The sequence below is a fragment of the Triticum urartu genome, chromosome 4A (assembly GCF_056163025.1).
Source record: "Triticum urartu cultivar PI428250 chromosome 4A, HENAU_Tu73, whole genome shotgun sequence".
Lineage (NCBI taxonomy): Eukaryota > Viridiplantae > Streptophyta > Magnoliopsida > Poales > Poaceae > Triticum > Triticum urartu.
In genome coordinates this window covers 579,887,649-579,907,226 of record NC_141876.1, presented here as the reverse complement: position 1 = coordinate 579,907,226, position 19,578 = coordinate 579,887,649, and the positions used below count along the sequence as shown (strand labels likewise).

General features: G+C 46.4%; 2 protein-coding genes and 1 pseudogene across 2 annotated transcripts; 2 read left to right on the top strand and 1 right to left on the bottom strand.

Moving 5' to 3' along the window:
• Nucleotides 1-6,746: 6,746 nt before the first annotated feature.
• LOC147976801 (uncharacterized) lies at nucleotides 6,747-7,403 on the top strand. Its single transcript, XM_087519854.1, has one exon. It carries the CDS (start codon nucleotides 6,799-6,801, stop codon nucleotides 7,237-7,239), a length of 441 nt encoding a protein of 146 aa, XP_087375980.1. The 5' UTR covers nucleotides 6,747-6,798; the 3' UTR covers nucleotides 7,240-7,403.
• A 1,073-nt stretch (nucleotides 7,404-8,476) lies between these two features.
• On the bottom strand, nucleotides 8,477-12,466 carry LOC125552948 (non-specific phospholipase C1). Its single transcript, XM_048716671.2, has 3 exons — nucleotides 11,289-12,466; nucleotides 9,453-9,629; nucleotides 8,477-9,155 (listed from the first exon to the last, which is right to left on the bottom strand). Exons 1-3 carry the CDS (start codon nucleotides 12,415-12,417, stop codon nucleotides 8,839-8,841), a joined length of 1,623 nt encoding a protein of 540 aa, XP_048572628.1. The 5' UTR covers nucleotides 12,418-12,466; the 3' UTR covers nucleotides 8,477-8,838.
• Nucleotides 12,467-18,966: 6,500 nt separating this feature from the next.
• LOC125555127 (small nucleolar RNA Z247) lies at nucleotides 18,967-19,105 on the top strand (annotated as a pseudogene).
• Nucleotides 19,106-19,578: the final 473 nt, after the last annotated feature.

Genomic DNA, 19,578 nt, shown 5'->3' with positions numbered 1-19,578 from the left:
CTAATGCAAAGTCATTTTTTGCTCAAATTATTAAAGACCCGACTCATCACATTTTAAATGAGCCGGCCCTTGGGGGCTACCAATTGCTCCTGTCGGAAATTCAAGGTACACAAGCCTTAATCCATTATATTGAAAGATCCATTACTCAGTTGATAGAGTACAAAGCTCTTAACCTTGTGGACGTGGGTTCAAGCCCCATGGTGGAGATTACATCATTTGATGGTATTATCAATGAATCATATACAAAGTCCCAGCTCAGTAATATCTTATTGAGCCGGCCCTTGGGGGCTACACGTTGTTGCTCAAATTTACATGATCATATTTACAAAGTCCCTGCTCATTATTGCATAATGACCGACACTTGGGGGCTACAGGTGATATGCATATAAGGGAGGAATAACTTCAAATTATCAGTTTTGAGTAAATCAGATTGACCCGGCGTCACCAATAACTATGACCCAGCGTCGGCAACAATTATGACCCGGTACTGTCAATATTTACAAACCGAATATTTTGGCAATGATAAACCGGCAAGTTCCATAAACCGGTTGAAAGTTAGATGAGTTTTTTCAAGACCAATATTTTTTAAGCCGGCGCTTTGGAAGCCGATTCAAGTGGATTATATTTATTACAATATTTCTCTATAAGATACCAATTTCTGCAAATTGGCTCTGAAGCTGGCCTATTGACCCGGATTTCTCAAAAGAAGTATCTGGATTTTTGTATTGGCAAGGTTTGGACATATCTGTTAAAAGAGATTTGCTATAAGATCTTTGAGTATGCATCCAGGAGGAAATGACAAGGACTTAAAGATGATCAGGTGCCGGTTCAGGAAAATATTTAACCCAGAGCACAACCTATCAAGTTTGTTCTTGTGTTTATTTTACAGGATCAGTTTAACATGGATAAATCCAAATTAAACTGGGGGCTAATGTCGGAGATATACCCCACGGTATGACCCGGCCGGAATCATGACCGGGCCGGGCTTGGCGACTCACCAGAGACCTGGCTGGAGCTTGGCGACTCACTGGTGATCCGCCGGACATGGCGGTTTACATGTAACCCGCCTGGACATTGTGACTCACTGGAGACCCGGCGGACGGATCAGACGGATGACAAGGCCCAAGGCCCAGCAGGCCGGCTTAAGAGGAAAGGGATGACGAATATTTCCTTTACGAGGAAGCAAGACCCAAACTTGTATTCAACTTGTGAGAAAGGATAGACTAGTCCTAGTCCTACTAGGACTCCATATGTAACCCGCCCCTTCAACATATATAAGGAGGGGTAGGGCTCCCCAAAGAGGGAGAGAAAAATAATCTTTAGGGCTAGACACAAAGAGCCGGCCTACCGGTGACTCCCTCATGATCATAATGAGACCTAGCCACAAGCAGCATGTAGGGTTATTGCCGGATGATGTTTTCCGGGGCCCGAAGCTGTCTAAACTCTTTGTCTTGTGTCGCGTCTCTCGACTCTGCTCAACCCCTCTCAAGCTACCACATAGATGCGTTGGCCCTGCGACTAAGTCCTGACACTAAGGACATATGCCGTGACAATTCCACGACACACACCATAATTTTTATTTCCTTTTTCTAAAGATTGACTACTCTTTTTAAATTTTTGAGGTTGACACCGTAATAACGACATGATAACTTAAGTAGAAAGACCACAATAAAATTAAACAAGGAGGGGAGTTGTTTAAAAATATACCCCGATAACTTTACGTGAAAAGAACATCATAATATATGAACCATGTACATGATAATTTACGTACAAACATCGCAATAACATTGACCAAGGGACAAATTTTATTTACAAATATACTCCTGGTAACTTCTGTGTGAATAGCTTGGTAAAACAGGAAACACCGACTTGATAACTTGGGTGCAAACACAATCGTAACTTTTTCCAAAGAAGGAAAAATTGTTGAAAAATATACCTCGATAACTTACGAGAAAATAGAACGGTAATATACGAATCATATACCCGATAACTTACATACAAACACCGTGATAACTTTGACTAAAGGGCAAAAAAGTTATCGAAAAACATACCCGCGATAACTTAAGTGAAAATAGCACGGTTATATATGAACTGCAAAACCTGATAACTTACGTACAAATACCATGATAAATTTGATTCAAGTGGATGAATTGTTGAAAATATACCTCGGGAACTCATGTGTAAATAGCACAGTAATAGTCTTGATTTGGGGAAGAGTAGTAAAAAGTGGTCGAAAAATACACATGGTAACTTTTTGTATGTAAATAGCATATAAATTACGCACCACAATCTTGATAATTTAGGTCCAAACACCGCGGTAAATTTGATCTGGAGAAAAAAAATTGTTGAAAAGATACCCCCGGTAACTTCTGTGTAAATGGCATAGTAATATACCCATCACATACCTGATAATTTACGTACAAATACCATGGTAATATTCACTCGGTTGGGAAATTGTTGAAAACATACCCTCATAAATTTTGTGTAAATAACATGGTTACATACGCATCACATACCTACGTACAAACACCATGGTAACCTTGATCAAGCGGAAAAAACATTATAAACATACCCCCCCTCCCCGCGGTAACTTATATGAAAACATCATGGTAATATACGAACCACAGACATAAAAACAATATGATAATATAAGAACCGCAGGCCCGATAACTTATATGAATAAAGCATGGTAATATATGAACTGCAGGGTCGGCGAACCTTTTTTATGCCTTCGATAACTTATGTGAAAATAGCACGGTAACTTGCATATAATGGACATGGTAACTTATGTAGCCTAGGCGTGATAAATTTTGGCTGAAAAAAGTCACCAGAACATGCCAACATGGGATCTAGTTTCGAAGATCTCATCACGACGAATCTTTTATGTAAAAACGGTTTTACATCGGACCAATGGTTTGAGCTACAAAACATTTTAAATGTTTAGAATAAAGAGAATCTAGAATGACATCAGCTTTTTTGTCTTTAGTGTATGCATATAATTAGAAGGAGAAATGCACGTGAAAGAAGAAAGAATGCTAATGTATGCATGTATTTGAAGTGAAGGAAGTAGAGGTGTGACAGTTTTGCTTATATGGCACATATGTGCCAAATATCATAGTCTACATTACTTTTCAAGGCCAGGACATCAACCGAATGCCCTTCTCTAAGGCTAGCCTGCTTAGGCATAGAACGCAAGGGTTCTCAGGCCATTCCATGCACTGAATTTTTTCAGGCACAATGACGAGGTCACGAACCAAACAAGCCCAAGATTTTTATGACCCTTTTTTTGAGAAACAGCATGCGAGGGCAGGGGTTCCTGCATTTTATTAAAAAAACGGACCCAAAAACCAAACATTCTTGGTTAATTAGGGAAAACGGAATGAAAACCTAAAAAGGACAAAAGAAAATCAGGGAAGTCATGTAAAGCAAAACAAGGAAGTCATGTAAATACAAGGTCCTTATGTAAATAGGACGAAGGGAATATATTTTTAATATATATGATTTATTTTTTCAATATATTATTTATCCGCAAAAACTGGTAAAACACATATAGAGAACAATATGGATAATTAGAATGTGTTGCTTCAAAATATGGCATTTAGATTTGGTGGCTATGCGGGAAGTTCCTTTTTTACGAACTAATATGGCATTTAGGATTAATTTCATCTCAATGTTAGTTTCCTTCCATTATTTTCTTGTGCATGGTTCATGTATTCTTGTATATGCTGTATACAAATTTTTTTGGTGCTGCTTGCAGAGTGCTTTGTGATGTTTTATTTCAGTAATGATATTTTGATTATTGTATGACCTGCATTTTACAAGTAATCATCGCCATGACCTGCATTACAACCAGCCATAACAAGCATTTGCTAGTTAATTTATTATTGTTTGCATTGCAACCAGCCATAGACATGAATTTTATAGCTGAGATGACGTCATGTGCTTGAGGTGGGAAGTAATATAGTGCATGTGTGTTATGCTCTATGTGATTAGGTAAGATTTGAGTATGTTTGAGATTTGTCTCGGAGAAGGTTCCCTGCTGTGTTAAGTCTGTTATGCCATCTATTTTGTAGCTCTACTAGGTCGTCTTCTTCTACTCCCTCCGGTCATTTTTACTCCGCATATTATATTTGTGTCAAGTTAAATTTTGCAAAGTTTGATCAAATTTATATTAAAAAATATCAACATCTACAATACCAAATATATATATATATATATATATATATATGTTGATTTGGCATTGTGAATGTTAATACATTTTTCTATAAACTTGGTCAAAATAGAGATACTTTGACTTCGGACAAAATTTATATACGAACTGGAAAAGACCGAAGGGTGTATGCTTCTGAAGGTGCTTCTCTTTCTTTTTTCTGTAGACACATATTTCGACTAAACTTGCAAGTATCAGTAGTGAATGTTGGATTTTAAAGTGTATTAACGCTGCCTTTATTTCTAGTACTTTTTTTTATACCTCGTGCTGAACTTTTTCCTCAGTCTCTTTAATAAGCGAAAATACTAACGCGTACACGTGTGGCAGTATTGTAACTCGATCACCATCCAGTCGAGTTTGCACGAATCTTGACACATCGAGGTGGATTTTGCGTGCCACGTAGGACGGGGCTGGTGTGTGGGCGTTGGAGAGTTCGCCAGCACGTCACGCAACACGCGGTTTGCCAGCTGCACTGTGTGGGTGAACTAGTTTCTGTCTACACAACCACCACCTAGTCCACGCCCGTGTGGGCGAACTGCTTTTCGCCCACACGACACTCGTAGGTTGTTGGATGGCAACTGTAGTTACGGGTACGTGGCAACTAGGTAAACACACATGGCAACTATGATTTGTTGCTAGACGGCAAATACAGTTGCGCGTACGTGGCAATCAGATAAACACACATGGCAACTATGGTTGGACCACACGCGGCAACTAGATAAACACACATGACAACTAGTGACTGACCATATGTGGCAAGTAGTTAATCACACACAGTAACTATGGTTTGATTACACGCGGCAACTACCATAAATTAGACATGACAACTATAGTCAATCAAAACAGATAAAGTTGCCATGCTTTTATAACTACATTTGCCATTTCGGATAACTACATCCGCCATTCCGGATGGTAACTAAATCGTCATCCCGCAAGGTAACTAGGACCTAGTTACGGCAGGACGTGTGGTCATTTTTACTTCGTGCCACACGCGCGGGGAAAAGATGAGTAGTACTTGTTGGCGTGTGGCACGAAGTAGTTTCATCCACACATGTGGGCAATTCTAATATTCGCCCACACACAGCCTGTGTGAGCTGCCTGCTCGTGGCACACACGGTGTGTGGGCGGATGTCTAGTATGCCACACGTATGGACGTTATCGACGTCCTTAATAAACGATATTGTCTTTTCCCGTAGCAAATTCTTCAGGGAAATCAGGTTGTGGTGTATGCAGCTACCAATAAAACATTACTTTGTTCGTTATAAAGGATAAACTGTAATCTGAACACACCTAGCAAGCTGCCTATCTGCTTCGTTTGCGCGTGTGTATGGTTGACCTGGAGCTAAGCTAGTTAAACTAATATGGAGTATTGCCCTGAGTTGTTGCTCCTTCCTTCCTTGCATCATCCGGTACGTAAAGCCTAGCCTGAAATGTTTTACTAATCCAACAATAATATTCACTGTCCAAGCCGAAGTTAGTAGTTAATTAAGCATTTAGCATCGAACTCGCGTGTTAAATGCGGCTCAAATATGAAGCCATGCGCAGAGCATGCTCCGTCCAGGAAGAAGCAGAATCCACAGATGAACTAACTAAACTACCTCGTATAGGTGTGAATTATAGTCGCTCTCTGTTTGAATGAATGATTGATGTCCCCCAATCTTAACCTTATGCTGGCACTACTATTAATTAACTAGTGTCATTTGACATGCATACGTCTGCTGGCTGCTACATGCATATTATACACTGACTCAGTTCCGAAACAGACGACAAAGGCTTGCGAACAAATTTCTGTACCCACCAAAGTTCAAGTGCAAGACTTGACATTGGTGCTTGATTTTTTCCGAATTTATTTCAGTCTTCCGGCGATGTTCGTCCAGTGAGCGGAGACGTTCCCGTCAACTGCGAAACGCCTGTGGTGACTTCGTAAAATTTCAAGATGCTATATTGGTTTAGTCTTTTAGAGGTGCTCATAGAGATAGCATGTGCATGTGTGCGTTCATATAGATGAGTGTATGCTCATGTATGTGAGAGACTTTGATTGTATTGTGTTAACAAAAACTTCTCTATAGTTAAAGTTAATTAATACCTAAATGGTTTACTAGGTCGGCTAGGTGGAAATGATGTCATTAGATATTACAACTTTGCACTAAAGTTGTATTAAAATTGTGTCATTTAATTTGGACCCGAGGGAGTAATGATTTGATTCCCTTTATGCCGTACATATATATTATCATATACAAAACGTAGCGATCAATTTCAATAGTATACAGAAGTAGTAAAACACAACGAGGAATCGCGCACGAAACACATCGATAATTTAAAGTAATATACTACCAACAACTTCCTCCATACGGAGGAAAGGACACTAGCATCTCCCAATCTCTGACCCTTTCTTGTGCACGCAGAATCGTTGGCAGCCATGCACAAACAGGTCCAAGTTGGGCTCACCATTCCTTTTGCCATCCCGCTCAACCACGGCGACGCCCCTATATAAGCAAGCATTTATGCCGCCGTGAGCACACACAAACTAAATCCGCTTGCAAAGACAACCTACCAACAGATAGTCAGAGACACAACACACATACGCCATGTCGTCGACGTCGTCCAAGCCGAAGAGAGCAGGTGGCCTCCAGGGCGCCAGGCCGCAGCCGCTGAGCCTGCCGTCCAAGAAACCACGCGTTGGCGGCCACGCCGGATCAGCTGGGGCAGGGCCCGTGATCGTCTACGAGCGCACGCCGAGGGTCGTCCACGCCGATCCGCACGACTTCATGGCCGTCGTGCAGAGGCTCACGGGCAAGCAGCGGTCACCAGAGGCGGCGTCCGGTGCTAGGGACGGCAGGGCCTCGACGTCGACGGCCGCGGACGCTTTGGTGCTCACGCTTGGCCAGCAGCGGCGTGCGCCGTGTCGTCATGATCATCCCGCACCTTCTGCTTCCCCGGGTACTGCATCGTCGACATCGCCGCTGTCCCCGAGCAGCTTCTTCCTCTCCCCGGCCACCATGCAGGCGATACGAGACCTCATCAGCTGAGACACTGCTTTAAATCGTTCCAGTCAGCTTGTCAAAATTGTAGATCGGACCGGGTGATGATCATATATACGCACAGTGCATTTGTGTGACTTGCCTTACTTCGTTCATCAATTTTCTGTCTCTCCCTCTCCGTCGCCACTGTACAATTCTTATTAACTACTCAATTCATGGATATGTATGCACAAACAGTTCCAAAAGCTGGCTGGCTGTACTAATCTTGAAGCCACTGGGTGGCTGCATGCATGCACAAAAAGTTCACCGATTCAAGTTTTAAGATAAAAATGGAAAAGCATGGGAGGTTGGGGAGGGTGACGCATGCAACTCTTCCAAAAGCTGGCGTGCATGACCCCAACGCAACGATTAAAAGTTAATGGCATATATAAGAGCATCTACAATCGGACTTGGCAAATTCGTCTTCTCAAACGCCCGCGGACACTGGCCGGGCACCCTTTAAATGATGTAATCCACTTTCGGACACCTTAATTATCATATCTTAAATCCATGCAAAAATTGTTTCGCCAGGTCAGCACGTATGTATCAAGTAAAATGCTCACACACATTCAAAAAATTGTTTTGCCATGTCCATATTTTGTAATATGTCCTGCCATGCGTGAAACATGTTTACGTATGCCAGATACAGTAAAATTTAGTAGCAGATGGATGTCGGCTTGGGCTCTAGCACATCCTCTTGCAGTAGCACTTGCTCTGGCATGTAGCACATCCTCTTGCAGTAGCCTGAAGATAGCTCTTCGGTCAGGGCGAGGCCGAAGAGTGCCCATCGGCCCAGAACGGACACACCTTGGCCCAAGCGTGACCGAAGACCGAACTTCGGTCTAAGAGCAGCCGAAAAGTGCCTCTTCGGCCTGAGCGAGGCCAATGGGCTAATATTTTTGAAATCTCCAAATTAGGTCATATATTTTCAGAATTTGTAAAAATAATGATAATACTTTAAAAAAAGATTCGATACACTCTCCTCTATTGTGAAAGAATACCAACACAAGTGCCTGTCAGTGTTACTGATCAGCCTGGGCGCAACAAAACAGTAGTTTTCATCGAACGATGTCGAGACGCGGGGCTGGAAGCGATGAGTATAAATCAGTAGTTTTCAGTAATATCACCTCATCAACAAGAACTGAGAACCGAAGGAGATGGGCAACACCGAGATGCGGTATTGGAGACAACTGAAGTGAAAGACATTCAGGAGATAGATGCAAACAGTGGCCAAATCCGACAATCCTTCATACAAATACAATACTCCTTAAAAGTGCAGTTCAACTGCTTTCCAGCCAGGTACAGAAGAGCTGAATAGGTACAATTTCCCAACTATGGATTATACAAATACCAGTTGTGCAGCTTATCCACAAGGGGAAGTTGGCATGCATCTGGTAAATCGTTGGGCGATACTCCTGAGCTGATATCCCAGCGTAAACCACGAGGGTCCGCTGAAGTAAGCTTCGGATACGAAGTATCATGGCGTATATGTACAAAAAGAACATGTGTAAGACCTAATATTCATCGCATAAATGCCACCATACTCTTGCAGCAGATGTAGCGCTAATCGTGATGCAGAATCTGTTCACAGGATCCAGAGCTGTTCCATCAGAGTTCTGATGACATGCCAGTGGACATTGCGGCTCTGCTAGTGAGCGCGGGCCTCATTGTCACCAGAGCAGATTCGTTTGCACCTGCCCTAAGGGCGATCCTTCCGGCTTCCAGGAATCGGGAGACGGCATCCTCTGCATAGCGGTTTGCTTCGCCTACACTCATCGTCTTGCCAATATCCGGATAGCTGTTGAGTACATGGTCACCGTTGAGCTGAGAGGCAAGTTGAATCAACTCCACTTGGAACTCCGATAGAGATTTATCTTCATTAGCACCGAACGGTCGCAGAGACTTTGTAACCTCTGGGAGTTTCTCTGTTTCAGATAAAATTAATATATGTGAATTAGGATGCAAATAGAATCAGCCATTTATATCCACAAAGGCACAAATCCACATTGAAAAGCAATCGTGAACATTGTTAGCCCCAATATGTACTTTTCTTTATGAATATTCACTAACCATGGCTGGCATAATGGCAATAAAATGACAACTACTCCCTCCGTTCCAAAATAGATGACCTAACTTTGTACTAACTATTTTGGAACGGAGGGAGTATGTCATAACTCAAACATATTAGTGTAGTAACATGCTGAACTACAAAAATTATTTACCTGGACAATCAGTTCTTGGTGTCTTTCGAACTTTGAGGTAGCTCTCAAAGGTCCCAGCCCATGAATCCCTCTTTGTCAGGTAGTTAGCACGTAAATTAAATAGCTTCTTTACTGTCGCAGGGATGGATGAATGCTCATATTGTGAGGTTTCCTCAGGACCATTTGGTTCATGGATCACTGCACAAAAGTCAAAGCAAGGTGCTTAGTACTAAGATATTGATATATGAAGCAAGTCGCAAAAGGTAAAAGGAGCAATTTCAAGATGGAGAGGTTAAGTTACTGGCCAAGTTCCAAGTTTTGTCTACTTAATAGAAGGGTAAACGGGAAGCAAAGATGGCATTAGAATGAAACAAGAAAGCAAGTCCACCTCTTGACGACAAAGTCTGTAAACTGCTACTTATCCTCAAAAGGCCATTGGCCGAACTTAATTAGATAGAAAAGAGAGTACAGCAAGGACAGTCTAGGAAACTTAGACTGAACCCAGAGTTTACAAACAGCCCTGCCAAGTGTCGGCCTCCAAAAAACAGAGGCGCCCCTGCTACAGCAACGATCTCGGACCACCCAGGCGAGGGCCGGTCTTGCAAAACATGAACACCCCCACAACAGCTAGGTTGGCAGATCAACGATGCATCCGGCGGCCCTCCACATGGCCACATCTTCTACTACCCGCTCCAGAACGCCGGACGGCGAAGCTGCCACCTGGTCAAAGATCCTGGAGTTTCTTTCTTTCCATATCCTCCAATGCATCAAGATCACCACCGTGTCAAAATTCCTTCGGATGTGCTTGGGAATGACAGCCCTAGTCTGCAACCACCACGCCCGAGTGGAGGCAAAGGTGTTATCGGGGATAAGGAAATCGGCACCGGTCCAAGATCTGAAGCGCGCCCAGACTTGTTGTGTAAACTGCTACTTATCCACCGTCCCAATCAAAATAAAACACAGGTAAACAATCAAAAGCCAGTAAATTCCTCATATTCCTGTAGCAGCATAATTTCCAAATGGAGTCTTTAAGCAACTTGTTGAAGTTCCAGGATTTGTCAAATTAATAAAAGGGCAAATAGGAACCAAAGATGGTGTTAGAATGAAATAGGCAAATAGCAAGCAAGTCCACCTCTTGATGACAAGAACCAAAAAACTGCTAGTTGTCCAACTACATGTCCACATGGATACTTGCCGGCATGCAGGAGGATGTTTGCAGCTTATCATCAGTAAGATGTAGTGAAAAATTGAGCATACGCCTAGGCACGCAGAGGCCTACCGCTTCACTTTTGGAGTAAGCATTGGAAAAAGTGCTTGGACGCCTAGGGTTAGACAAAGGAGAGCAGGATGAGAAAAACAGAGGAGAGCAAGGCTTGTGCAGCCAGATAGATGTGGGGCTTTGTTCCCCGACCTCGCCGCTGCCAGCTTTGTTCCCCTTCCCTTGACCTCTAGCTCTTCCTCATATCTCCTTCCTAAACATGCTTGCGCTTTTAGGCTTAATATACATGACTTACATGCTATGAAAATTGTTTTTTTTTGGGTACCCTTGTTTAAAACGCAGAGGCCGTCTCAGGTCATCGATATGTATTACTAGAAACAAGCTCACCGCATGCTTGTATACCAAGAGAATGCTTCTATGCGGAATCAACAACAAATTCATGCTAACATCGTTCAGTTAATCTTCCTATAAAAAACACAGCACAAGCTAATATTTGCAAGCCGTCATCCCTACTGCAGGACTGCTAGAGTTGATGAATAAATAAAATTTACTTATAGACACTACAAACTCGAAGATAAAGGGCAGCAAAACTAGATGGACAGAAATAACAAAAACATCTTATCAGAAGTAGTACTCACCGGTGCCCTTCTCAACCCAGGGCGAGATGAGGAAGCTGGGAACGCGCACCCCGAGCCGATCAAACTTGAAGTAGTAAGGGTCAGGGCCAATGATCCCATCAGGCTGAGGCACTTTGACAGGCGTGGGAACATGGTCATAGAAGCCACCATGCTCATCATAGGTGATGATGAGAGCCGTCTCGTTCCACTGCGGGCTCGCCCGCAGTGTCTCGTAGACCTCCTTGACAAACCTCTGGCCCCTGGCGACGTCGTGCGACGGGTGGTCGTCGTTGGCCGGAAACTCCTTGCAATCGAAGTACCTCTGCTCGATGACGACGTAATTGGGCAGCTTGCCCCTGGCGGCGTCGAGCTTGAACCTGAGGCTGTACTGGTGGAACTTGAGGAGGTGCTTGAGCCTGCGGAGGCTCTGGTAGAAGAGCGTGGCCGGGATGTTCTGGTAGTAGATGCCGAAGGAGAGGCCGTCCTCCTCGAGGCTGTCGAAGATGGTCTTCTGCGGGAAGCCGTTGATGAGGTCCTTGCGGGCGTTGAAGGTGAGGCCGTGGGAGGTGGCGGAGTGGACGAAGAGCCGGTTGGGCTGCGTGGAGGTGGGCACGGACGCGAACCAGCGGTCGAAGACGGCGAACTCGTCGGCGAGCGCGGCGTAGACGGGGACGGAGTCGGGCGCGAAGCCGCTCATGACGTTCTGCGCCATGCCGAGGCCCATGCCGCGCGCGTTCTGCGCGAAGCCCGACATCGGGGGAGGGACTGCCGAGGTGTCGGCGGAGCCGAAGATCTGCTCGCGGATGTCCTCGAAGCCGTGGCCAGGGTCGGAGTCGACGTAGCCGGCCTTGTCGGTGACGAAGATCTCCGGGGAGGAGGGGTCGGACGCGTTGAGGCGGTTGGACTCCTTGCCGGTGAGCCCGTCGATGTCGGGACGGCCGGCGCGGAGCCAGCCGAGGACGTGGTCGAAGCTGCGGTTCTCCATGACCACCACCACCACCGTCTTGACCGGGGAGTGGATCTCGCGCTTCTTGCGGCGCCGCTTCACGCGCGGGCCGTGGTGGCCCCCGCCGTCCAGGCAGTGCGCCGAGACCATCAGGGCCAGCAGGAGGAGGCCGGCGAGGAGGCGCCGCTCTCCGGCGGCGGCCATGGCGCCGGAGCCGGTCAGTGGCGGCGGCGGCGGCGAGGGGGGGGGGGGGGGGGTGGGGGTTGGTGTTCGGCGAGTGGTTCCCCTTTTAATTTCAACTGGGCTTCGCTTTCGCTCTCGGGGCCGGGAAGGTGGTTAGGCTGTTGGAGGGTGAAGCTGACTGGTGGGTCCACGTTCGGTGATGAAGTGGGGGCCCGGTGTCATTTGCGGTAAGCTTATCTTCTGTTCGGTGGGTCGAAGCATACATACGCTGTCAGCGCCGGGCCCACACTCGCGGGATGACTGGTGGGGACAGGGCATGTGGGCCCGTGATGGCAGTGTCGGAGGTGGGTCGTCGCTTCGTTTATCCACATGTGTTCTTCTTATAAAAAAATCCCGTTTAGCTAATGTGAATGGATATGCTACAAGAATCTGCAGATCTTTTTCTTGTCATCGGCTGCATGTGGAATTGTGGACAGCGCTGCGGCCACACGATTGGAAGCCCTGGTCAACTGTTACAAGTGTACATTACAGTCATTCTTCTTTAAAAGAGCTTTCAATCTATTTCGCTTTTATCAAGACAGTACACAGGACACCAGAAATTTCATCCACGTTTGTAGACCACCTAGCAACGATCAAAAGCATTAGGGCGAGCCGGAGGTGTGTCGCCGTCACCACCCCTTCCCCACTGAAGCCAATCAGAGCTTGTTGTAGTAGACGGTTGGGAAGTTATCGTGCTATGATCATAAAAGACCAATTGGCTAGAGCAATAACTTAAGCAAGACACGAATTTCAACGTGTCGAAATCTCGCATTTAATTTACTTTGAAACTTGTAGCTAGTTCAGGTTTCTGGCTTACGGTTCACAGTGACTAGAATGGTGAAAATGTAATGTACTACAACTAAAGTTAGACCGGCTATAATTTGCGTCATTTTCATGCAAAATTGGGTCCATATATGCTCCTCCGATGTCTTGCACTAGAAAATTTGGGTCGCGTTTTCTCGATGAAAGAAAAAGAAATCGGGTCGCTCTAAATATCCATATCGCTATGCCTGCGGTCCAATCGAATAGCAATCATCCAGACGAAGACGGTGGCAATCATGCGCTAATATATATATATGGGCAGTCGGCGCAGGCCGAAAAAGCCATACCGGGCCGGCCGACATGTGCATTATGAATTTATGGTCTTGTTTGCTTCTTATTAACTTTTGCATGTAAGCTTATGCATCTTAACTTTCTGTAATGACGATGATGATGATGTATCTTAGGCTTGGAATCAAGCAAGCAAGGCATGGAAGATCACTCTCGCAAGCAAAGGTTCATGATGACCCAGCACCTTTTAAGTCATTATATTATCATCTTGCAGACGATCATGTAGTTGCCTGCAAATTCATTTTTAAGCCAGAAATATCGAGCCAGTTGGCCAATGGTGATCCTACGTATCAAGCAGAACCGGTTGATTCCCCACAAGCATCTGCCTAGTTAATTGCATTACGCGTGTGCAATGGATGGTGCTCTCGCAGAGTCGACTGTACTACCCTAGTCCATCCACCTCCATATAGCAAGCTAAATTGCGTCCATTGATCCATGGATCGATATCCATCATGCATTTTATAGGCCAAAGTGAAGTCTCTGAATATACACCAGACCCAGGAGCACAAACCAGCGAACTGCATAACGTTCTATATAGTATCAAACTACAACAAGAAGTCATATATCGAGGATCCTTGGCCGACCTCGCTCAGCACGACCGTCGTTTTTCTAGTCCGTCCCTCACATGGGAATTTTCATCGTTGCCGCTCATACCGACTTCCATTTCGCCCTTCCTATCAGCTGGTTCTTCGTCATGGATTTCCACCCATTGATACTGCTGAACCATGTCCAATCAAAACCCTGACAAATACAGATTATGTGCTTTAGTCTACGTGCTCGGTATCACAGGGGGAGAGGATAATGGAAAATGAGTATGTACGCAAATGGCAAAAATTATCAAAGCAACCTCCAATTACCATGCGGTGAAGCAATGCTGGGCTGTAAAAATTACAAACTAGTACTATCGATTACCTTCTTGACTCCCTCAATGCAGAACTTACTAATTTCCCGTAAATTTAATTGTATCAAGCCTGGGGAAAATGTAGCATCACTTACTAATTTCCCGTAAATTTAATTGTATCACTTGGGAGGAAACATTTCAAAGCAGATTTGCGTGAAACTAGCATTGATTGTACACCTTTTTTTTAGGGAAATTGTACACATTCTAGTAGTATCTCAATTCTCAAGTCATGTTAGCATTAGTTGAAAACATTACGAAGCTCTAAAGGACAATGTGAGAATGTTTTCATAAGGACACACTCCTAGCTGAAAGTGTGAGCGTTTACCTGAAATTGGTCAAGCACTCAAGCTCCAAAAATGAACGATGCCATCTCTTGTACCCGTGATTACAAGTGGAAGACTAGGATGGCAAACAACAGAGACAACTGGAAGCATGAAACCTTTTAGCGTTTCGACACACGTCTTTTTCTGGATGTCCCATATCTGATTCATTTGGAAGAAAGAAAGAGTGCACAAATGTTATTTGCGTACTGCATTATTGTTGCATTTTTGTAGTGAAAAACGGCATACCTTGGCAGTCATATCCTCAGAGCCGGTAACCAAATACTGCCGATCACCACGCATGAAGAAATCTAGGCAGTTCACTTCGTCCGAATGCCCAGACAGAGCACACATAGACCTTGAAGAATCAAGGCTCCTAACCTGACGAACACCAACTATATGAGTTTGCAGTCAGAGGGTGTTTGGATTTTTTTTTTAAAGGAGGATGATCCCCGGCCTCTGCATACATCTGAGCGATGCATACGGCCACTTTATTAATTATTAACACAAAATCTTACAAAGCCATACAACAACAAGACTAAAGTCACCGTCTAAGCAACAATTGTCGCTACACCTATCCAATTGATGAAGGGGCGCAGATAGTCTGGGCCTAATACCAAACAGACGTCGCAGCCAAACCTAAACATCTAAGACCTGAGGTCCCAACCAGGACGCCTGCCGGGTATGGGGCACCTACCAGTCTGACGCACTCCTCAACCTATGAGGCCGCCGCAGCCACCTGTCACAAATCCATCTTCAGAGCTATACTGTTGTATGTACTGTGCCAGGTCTCTCTGCCATCGACGCCATCACGACGCCCGGCAGCGTCGTCTTCCTGCGCGAGTCCATCCTCCCACACCGAACTCCGAATCTGCACTGCGCCACGCCGTCAAGATCCGTCGCCATCAGTGTGTAGGATGAAGCACCGCTCCACCAAAGAATCCATCCTCTGGTCCCTCGATCACGTGTGTACCTCCAAAAATGACGCCCCCAAGGGAGGAACGACACCAGAGCGCCGCCGTCATCCGATCATCCGATCTAGGGTTTCCCTCGGAGGTAGCAGAGAGTGGCCTTGAACTTCTCCACGGCGATGCCTTCAAGAAGGGAACGATGCAGATAGTGCTGCCATCACCGACCTTAGCAGAAGCCGAAGGCAAGTTTTCACCCAGATCAGTTCGAAGGAATCCAACTCTCGTGCACGGGCCACCGTCACCACCAGCACCACCAGGCAGACCCTGGAGTACCGGCAGATCAGCGAGCCACCGGCACCACCGCATCCAGATCGCCGGCCACGCAGGGCCGCCGCCATCCCCCGCGCCGTCCGGGTCAGAGACGGAGCCGCCGACCGCGCACAGGGACCGCCGCCGCCTGCACACGCCGGAGCGCCGCCGAGGTCCCAGCGCCCGCCACCGCTTGCCGACGCCAACCTCCGCCCGAGCACTGGCGCCGCCGTGGAGCCATCAGATCGGGGAGGGAGACGTCGCGCGCCGACCACCCTCGCGGACCCCGCCGCACGCCCGAGCGCCGGCGTCGCCGCGACGCCATCAGATCGGGAGGAGGAGGAGCCCGCGCCTCGCCGCCCCGCAGACTACGCCGCCGCCATCGCCGCAGCGCCACCAAAGGGGAGCCCCGCGGATCCGCCGGCGACCCGACCTGCCACCGAGCCGAGCGCCGCCTCAAGGGCCGGCCGTCCCGCGCCGCTCAGGAGCCTCGTGAGGAGGGAGGAAGCCCCGCCGCCGCCGACGCACGCGCGGGCTTTGCCCGGCGGCGTCCCCTGGTGACGGCGAGGGAGAAGGACGGCGAAGGAAGGGAGCGGCGGCGGCGATATAGGGTTCCGCCCGGGCCACTCGCGGGAGTGGCGCGGGGGACGGGCAATCGACGTTTTAGTCCCATGACTAAAAGTAGTGGGACTAAAACTTGCTAGCCTCACCCATGCTTGGATCCAAATACTAAAAAGACTAAAATCAAGTTATTGAGCATTTATTATCCTCCAAACCCTCCAATCCAGAACTCACATATGTTAAAGGAGAGGAATTAAATGAGGAGAGAGAGGGCTAATACATATGACTAAAAAATTTTAGCCTCAAGATTAGTCCTGACCTCTCTTTAGTGAGGGATGCTTAGAACTATAGCCTCTAAAAGAAACAATAGTCCTTTAGATCCAAACACCCTCTCAATTGGTCTAGCAGAAAACCAAATTTCGGTCAGCGTAAGGGACAGGTCCATACCTTTACTGTGTGGTCTCTCGAAGCACTAGCAAAACTGTTGGCGTTCCATGGGTTAAATGCGACCCGTTTTACAGTGTAGGAGTGTTCCGTGAACGCCCGTATGCACTCCCACTCCTTGTCCCAATCCCAAAGCTTTATTTGTGTATCAGATGATGACAACACACAGGGCTTGGTAGGATGAATGTTCATTGATTCAAGGAATCTATCGTGAGCACGGAAACTATGGACTTTCTGCACTTCTGTTTTATAGCTGTACACATGGATGATTCCTTCGTAATATGACCCGGCCAAAAACCATTGATGCCGTTCGATAAATTTAAAGGATGTTTGGATACGTTTTAGTTTCATGACTAAAAGTAGTGAGACTAAAACTTGCTAACCTCATCCATGCTTGGATCCAAATACTAAAAAGACTAAAATCAAGTTAATGAGCATTTATTATCTTTCAAACCCTTCAATCCAGAACTCGCATGTGTTAAAGGAGAGGAGTTAAATGAGGAGAGAGAGGACTAATTCACATGTTAGTAGGGATACCCCTGACTAAAAAATTTTTAGTCTCAAGACTATTTTTAGCCTCTCTTTAGTTAGGGATGCTTGAAACTTTAGCCTCTTAAAAAAACTATTTTTAGTCAGACTAAAATAAGTCTTTTGGATCCAAGCACCCTCTTAACAAGACAACCTGCAGTGAGAGTGGTCATCTTGTTCTCTCTTGTTAACATGTCAGTTTTCTATGCAAGATACTTGGTTGTGTCAAAAAGGAAACCAGATATCATATAATGCCTGATGATGCCGTGACTTCAATCAGAGCCAGAAATTTCTGCCAGTAAATTCAAGTGAGCCCTTTGTTAGTCCAGTGCAAACAAAAGCATGGTACGTTTGTCAATACAAAATGAGCTTTGGTGATGACCCAGCTAATTTACCCAAAATAAGTGACGGGTTTTCAGGCTGCTCGGAAAGCATTTATTTTAGCATTTTTATCATGGCTTAGGTTGACCATCAACAAACTTAAACCTTTTTTTGACAGAAAATAGACACGATCACCAGTACTAGTTGTATATGTTGAGATGTTAATAGGACTCCAGTACTAACTGCTGCTGCGAGAATACATTAACTTGCCTGTGTATCATAGTCCCATCAACCAACACCTCCATCATAGTGGCCTGTTAAAATCCTGTGGGGAGAAGAAACTTAACAGAGGATAATCACATCCAATGTGTTAGAATATATTGTATGTATATACGGTTGTATACGTATAAAACCGTATATACTCTTGGTGTTGCGTGCGTGATCAACTTTGTAATCTGGTAGTTAGGTTTAAGCTTCGATCCTTATCTTGTAGATAGCTAACTTGAGGATCAAGCCTAACCAACTACTGAATCTTGTAAACCCTAGCTTATGGCTATACATAACACGCAACGCGTCCCTGCTAGGCATACGCTTCAAGCCATCTTTCATGGTATTCAGAGCCTATCTCCTCTAAAGCACATCTCTCGTAGCCATGGCATCCTCAAGCTCCGCTGTCGCCGCGCCTGCCCTCATCCCCATAGCCGACCGACTCCATCGCTCCAACTTCCTGGTATGGCGCGCGCAAGCCATGGCAGCCATCCGTGGGGCGCAACTCGTCTCCTACCTCGATCCAGATCAGGAGCAGCCGGAGCAGAAGCTCCGCGACAAGGACGGCAAGCCCACGGACGCGCCCAACCCTGCATGCGACATCGACAAGGCTCGAGATTCTCAGGTGCTGAGTTTCATCTTCAACTCCATCTCAGCTCCTGTTATGGTTCAGGTTGCACACTGTGACACGGTGGCCGAAGCATGGGCCGCCATCAGGGAGATCTTCATCTCCCAAACTCAGGCGCACATCGTCAACACCATAATCGCCCTCTCCACCACCAAGAAGGGCAACTCGACGATGTCCGAGTACATCGGGCGCATGAAGGCGCTCGGTGATGAGATGGCCTCGGTGGGCAAGCCGCTCACTGACGACGACATGGTGTCCTACATCCTGGCGGGACTCGACTACGACTATGTGTCCTTCGTCTCCACGGTTTGCGCTCGCACCCAGCAGATCAAGGTGAGCGAGCTCTACTCGCAGCTGATCAGCTTTGAAAGCAGGCTGGCCATGTTTGAAGGCGGAGGGCAGTCCTCCCACTCCTCTGCCAACGCCGTGTCTCGCGGCGGACATGGTGGATCCAACCGCGATGGTGGCCGCGGTGGCAACGGTGGCCGCAATGGAGGCGGCCGTGGCAATAGAGGCAGCGGACGTGGTCGCGGCGGCGGCCGCGGCAATGGAGGAGGCCGCAACGACTTGCCTGAGGTCTCCTGCCAAATCTGCACCAAGCCGAATCACACGGCCATGGAGTGCTATCGTCGTTTTGATGTCTCCTTCAACAAGGAGAAAACTGCAGCAGCCGTCAACACCAACTCCTCCTACGGAGTGGACACGAACTGGTATGTGGACTCAGGTGCAACAGATCACATTACCAGCGAGATCGACAAGCTCACCGTCCGTGACAAGTACAATGGACACGATCAAGTAAATGTGCCAAACGGTGCAGGTATGAAGATTTCCCATATAGGTCAT